Below are 6427 nucleotides of genomic sequence, written 5' to 3' on the forward strand. Positions count from 1 at the left end.
TATTGCCTGTACTTTGCATGCAGTTTTTCTACAGTATCTTTGTGTTTAATGGTGGTGAAAAGGTCATCTTATATAGATATAAGCAGGGCTGAAAACTCACCTCTTCGATGTATTAGATCAGAAGGCTTTTTTCTGTATTTTAAAAAATAAATAAAAATCAACCAATATAACAAGTTGAACAACATTTATAACAACATAACATTTAAATTGTGCTATGGTAGTCTAGTAATGATACAAAATATAATTATTGATGATTATTGAACAATTTTATTGTGTGTGTTCACGTGTGTGTGTGTGTGTTTATGTACTATGTATGTGTGTGTGTGTGTGTGTGTGTGTGTGTGTGTGTGTGTGTGTGTGTGTGTGTGTGTGTGTGTGTGTGTGTGTTGCTCATAGACAATATAAAATGGATCTACAGTGCGAAACAGCTTCATAGCATCATGACCATTGTAATCCTCTCACCCCACTCTCTTCAGCGTTAAAAAGACAGCAAGGCCGATCAACAGCACCTCAGCTACAACACTCGCAATAACGATGCCAACGATGCCAGCAATCGTTAGGGATGCCTCCATCGTTGTTTTATCTGGACCATCTGCAATAAATGGTCCACGCCAAACACCAGCACAGTATAAAGAAATACTATATAACATGTACAAAACATATCTTATGAATATAAGAATGCATCTACTCTATGTAGCTTCAGTGTCCCATCACCAGCAATCATCCACCCAGTAAAAGCCCATTTAAGCAACAACACAGAAAGAACCATGGAAGACCATAGGAACATGCCATGAAGGAGAAACACCTCTCTATAGCTTGATACATTAGTGACAGAGCATAAAACCCAAAATTGTTTGATTAACAATGACTAACAATCAAATCCAAACCTTTGGGGCGTAGAGCCAGAGTGAAATGCTTCTCTGTCCCATTACTGACCCAGGGCACTACTATAAATCCTCAGAGCCAGTCTCTCAACCACTACCTCAACAGGTGAGCACACACAGCTCCTCTCCCCACTTACCAGACACAGCGATGTGTGAGGGTTCAGAGGTCTGGTACCTCAGGGTTATGGTATTATGGGCCATGCAGCTGTAGCTACCACTCTGACTGGTCTGAATGTTCTCCAGTCTGAGTTCCGGACCCTTATTGGACAGCAGAGTTCCATTGAGTAACCACTGAAACTGGGCAGTAGGCATGGAGTCAGCTGAGCAGGACAGGGTGAGGTCTGACCCTGGTCCATACTGTAGACCTGGAGGGGATATCTCCATTGTTGTTTGATCTGGACCATCTGCAATAAATGGTCCATGTCAAACAACAGCGTTTAAGAGGTATGGTCTTTCAAAAACAATATGAAGTAAAGCTATGAAACATTTCTAAGAGATGTCTTATGAATATAAGAATGCATCTAGTCTATGTAGTTTCCATGTCCCATCACCAGCAATCATCCACCCAGTAAAAGCCCATTTAAGCAACAACACAGAAAGAACCATGGAAGATCATAGAAACGTTCCACAGAGGGAGAAACACCTCTCTATTGCTTGATACATTAGTGACAGAGCATAAAACTGTCTGGATTCGAAGCACAATTTTCTAATATTTCACAATGGCTTTTTCCACATGCACATACTTCAGACGAGTTTCACATTAGTGACTCACAGTTGATGATGAGGGTTACACTCTGGCTGTGTTCACTAACGGGGTTGGACACTGTGCATGTGAACGGTCCGTTGTCGTTGCGGGTCACATTGGCTATGGTGAGAGTTCTGCCTCCATCACCAAGCTGAACTCCACCACCGGCTGTGACCTCAGAGGTGTCATTCATCCAGAGGTAAGAGAGGGAGGAGCCAGAGGAGGAGCAGGACAGACTGACAGAACTGTTGAACTCTACTACGTCAGTGGGACTGACAGTTATCTCCACATTGTTGACTGGCTCTGGGGATTTAAAACACAACAATATTCTTTTTGCTTATCAGACCATTTCATCCACCATGCTTGGATTAATATCTCTACATCTTTTTTTTCCACACAGCTGAATGAAACACTTCAGAATAAGTGTCTTGCCGTACATCTAACAGTAGTAGTGACACATGGAATTGAAAACAGCAACTGTCCTGTCCACTGCTGCTTAAATTTGTTAAAATGGCTTAACTGCTTAAATGAGTGTGTCAAGTAGGCCAGGGGTATTCATTTGGCTGCTCAAGCTACAACTTTTATTATTGACAATTGAATGACTAAAACCAGATATAAAAATGTTGAAATGGTAATCTATTTAAAATATATATATTTCATATTTTTTGCACAATTGTGGTTCCACAATCCCACATGGAATGTCTCTCTAAACAACAATAACATAAACATTTCAAAATGTCCAATCAAATGACAGATGAAGAAAATATGTGCTGTTTTTATGACCAGGAACTCTCCAAGTTTATCTCATCTCACTGATGAAAATGTTTAATTTCAACATTGAATTAGTATTTACTTCTTGGAACTGCTGTTATTTGGAGATGGTAAGTGACGTGTGTAAACATTAATCAAATATAGGCGACTTGTACAGTAGGCAGTTTCCAATCCTCCTGGCCATCTGCTCAGAAAAACACCGACCACTAGGGCATCACCAGATGACCAAATTAAACGTAGTTGTGAGGGGCTGTGTCTCCATTCAACTAGCTTCTTACACACAGTCTGCGCTTTATCAATAATGCTGAACGGCACAAGAGGAGAAGGCTAAGTAGTCTGGATTGTCTGGTCCAGTTACAGTATAAACATCTTGACCACTGAATCATAGATACTGCATGTAATGTTAACACAACTCAGTATTTCGGAGGGTCAATGTTACACTACTCAAATACGTTACCTCATTGTGAATAGATAAAACAGAGATATGGTTTGCCCTGGAGATCAAAAAACTATATTTGAGAAACATATCTCTTTAGCCTCCTTGAAAATTAGCTAGAGCTGTTTCTGCTTTCACCAGAAAGGGAATTTGTGAACCTTATTTATCATATTGTTGTGTGTCACAATTGTTCCTGATAAACAGCTTAATGCAATGAATGTGAAGCAGCAAACACTGGAGTGTGACCTGCTGAAAGAACAAGTACTCACCATAAACCTCCAGTGTAACATCACCAGGCAGTTGGGTCAGGTCACCTGGTATTAACACAACACTGTAGACTCCACTGTCACTCAGGGTCAGATCCCTCAGCTCCAGAGATCCAGTGTTACGGTTCAGAGTAAACCTGTCTTTGTATCCAGGTTGTATGATTTCAGGGAGGCCCACGGCTGCTGTTATAATAACAGTGTTATTAAATCTCCAGTGTATTGTAATTATTTGAACATCTGGTGGAGCGACGGTGGTGATGAATTCCACACTCCCTCCAACCCTTCCTTCCAGGGGACCTGCTGGTAACACTCCTGCTCTGTAACAACACACCTCTTCTGAGGAGAGAAGACAGACAAAAACAACGTAAATGCAGTTTTTTTCTTCTGTTAAAGACGTCTACATTTTGCTAACACTGCGGTGCTGTATGATTTGAACACTGGACCGGGTATTACAATCTCTAACTTGTAGTACGGTATGCTGGTGTCAGTGTTGAAATTTGAATTAATTCATTAGTTGAGAGATAGGGCAGGGGAAATGTGCTCACTCTCATTCATAGGTAGAGCATCTGGATTCAAGGAACAACAGTCCACGATGTTGAAATCATTATTTTAAACATATTTTAAAGATACATCATATATGTTGACAGGGACATTGTGTTTATACAATGAAGTAATACTACCTTGAATTTGGGGTTATGAGCTGTAGACCTACTAAGCCCAGTAGGCATGTATATGTCATATTCTTCAGGAACCAATGAAATGAACAAAAATTACAAATTGTGCTCTTAAGGTATTTTCGAGTCAGTAGCCTATTTAACACTACAACAATAAAAACAACATCAACAACAGCCTCAACCACGGCATGCCTTAAAAACTTAAAAATGCATCCTTATGATGAAAGGTTTAATTCAGCTCTTAGTTATTCTGTTCAAAACCCCCCAAAATAATATCTTACTCAATGCATCTACTGTACAGTACCACACCTGAATCAATGAAATATGCTAAATGTTGTGCTGTGTGCAGTGTCCTTTTAGAGACACCTTACAAAAAGTATATGATCTGTAATTCTTAATATATTATACATATTTCATAAATATTTCTAATGTATTTCTATTTCCACCAGCTTGACAAAAAAAAAACGGAACATTCATCCTCGCTTTGTGGATCAACGACAACAAGCCACATTTAAGAAACCTTTTTCTACTGTAAATGCACAGAGCTATCTTCCTTCCATGGCTTTGTGAACTAAAACAAGAAATCGGTAATGGTGTGTCAATATTATGACATGGTTTGGCTGTGCAAGACTGTGCCAGTCAGCCTTTCTCAGTAACAAATAAAGAAGCAAAATCCAATGCACTGAGTAAGACCTGCTCAAGTACTCACCATAAACCTCCAGTGTAACATCTCCAGTCAGCTGGGCGCCAGCACCTGGTATTATCTCAACTCTGTAGTCTCCACTGTCATTCAGGGTCAGATCCCTCAGCTCCAGAGATCCAGTGTTGTGGTTCAGATTGATCCTGTCTGCGTATCCAGGTCCTCTGGACTCATCACCAATGGAGTTGGCTGTTACTATATTAATACTACCATTAACTGTCCAGCGTATTAAAGAAAATGGAACATCTGGTGTAGTGACGGTGGTGATGAATTCCACACTCCCTCCAACACCTCCAACCAGGGGACCTGCTGGTAACACTCCTGCTCCATAACACCCTGAGGAGACAAGGAAAGGTTTAGTTAACAATCTGTGTACTGTGCATGGAAAGATGTAGGCCAACATTCAGGAAATGTACCTGTTTTAGCAAAACTTTACCTGATATTAGGAGTAGCATTGTTGTTCTGAAAAGCTTATCCATGCTGCACAATAATGACTTCCTTATCAAATGATGTAACCGATATCTTCACATGCCCTCTATGTTTGAGCTCTGATCAAAGTCCAGATGTAAAAAGGAAAATAAATAAATAAAAACAATAAAAATGCAAGAACACATTGACAACACCCTTTAACGTGCGCAACAGCCTTGGGATGAGGTTAACTATTAATCAATAGACAAGATGTCATTACATTAGAAACGTTGTACATAACGTACATACTGGGTTTATCATCTTATTAAGACAATAAGATTCCCCTGGGAACATTTATTCTACACAGGTTGCACCTCTACCTGCACCTATTGTACCTGCAAACAAAATGACGTCCAGTGCTGGTCAGCTAAAGACATAGGCATCACAGCACTGCAAGACTGTTGGGTGTAAAATAGTTTAATGTGAACTCTTCATAACATAGAATTGCTATTGCCATATTATTGCAATTTCCCATGTTGCCTATTTCCGTTTTTATGTCTGAATTCCTTGATTCAGTTCGCGTTTTCCGCATCGCGGGATTCATAGGGCCCTGTAAGAAAGTATTCAGGGCCGGCCAGGGGCCCTAAACGAGAGTGGTTGTAGTGGTTGTGGTCCTGAACAACTGCATAGAGTGTTTATTCCAGCGGCCGGCCCTGAAAGTACTGGTATAAGGAGTATATCATGTCACTAGCTTTGAGAAACGTTATAATTGAGTTGTGCCTGTTTGCACAGCGTCAACCGTTCATGAATATTGATATGGCTCTCGCCTTGGTGCTCACTCTGCTGAGATAGTATGAGATCCATACCATGATCTGTAAACAAAAAACACTGATAGGCACAAACATAATTTACTAATACACACACAATTCACTATGTTCGCCATTCCATTAAGATTGAGCTAACATGTGTACCTTGTCGTTTATGGTCTTTGACCAAACCCACTGTACCGCATGTTTTGGAGCCCACTGAGCATCCACACATATGCAAACACACACTTGAGGTGGCTACACTTGCGCCGTCGTCGGTTTAGAAACATCCAAAATATTTGATTGAAAAAATATTCTTTGCCAATTTTCCGCAGCCTAAATTGACCATTTATTTCAGAAAAAATATTTATTTAGAGCCGAGACCAAGTGCAGAGCCTACCACTAACCACTAGAGGGAAATGTGTTGCTATTTTTAGAATGATGGGGAGCGACAATTATACCGACTGATAGGCTACTTGCAGTTCAAGGAAGTATGACGTCAGTCATTGGCTAAAGTTGTCTCTCAGTGCAGTGGCGAGCAGTGACTCAGAGAGAACAGTGGACATAAAACTAACAGGTTAATTAAAGAGAACAGCGGAACCCATCAGGGATTAATGGTTTGAATGGATTGTCTCAAATTTCAGTATTTTCTTTCAATATTTTTACTGACTTTTGTAGGTAAGAGGAATTTTAACAACATTGCTAGCCTAATTGTATTGCTGCTAATGATACAATTG

The 6427-nt window shown here is 40.2% G+C and overlaps 1 protein-coding gene across 1 annotated transcript; it reads right to left on the reverse strand.

The window, feature by feature from the left end:
- Window positions 1-983: 983 nt before the first annotated feature.
- LOC308166252 (cell adhesion molecule CEACAM1-like) lies at window positions 984-5753 on the reverse strand (the record flags this gene model as incomplete). The annotated part of the gene is made up of 6 exons (XM_080540517.1): window positions 984-1288; window positions 1657-1932; window positions 3106-3285; window positions 4486-4640; window positions 4754-4812; window positions 5724-5753. 6 exons carry the CDS (start codon window positions 5751-5753, stop codon window positions 984-986), a joined length of 1005 nt encoding a protein of 334 aa, XP_080396643.1.
- Between the last annotated feature and the right edge of the window lie 674 nt (window positions 5754-6427).

The sequence above is a fragment of the Nansenia antarctica genome (genome assembly GCF_963989245.1).
Source record: "Nansenia antarctica genome assembly, chromosome: 10".
Lineage (NCBI taxonomy): Eukaryota > Metazoa > Chordata > Actinopteri > Argentiniformes > Microstomatidae > Nansenia > Nansenia antarctica.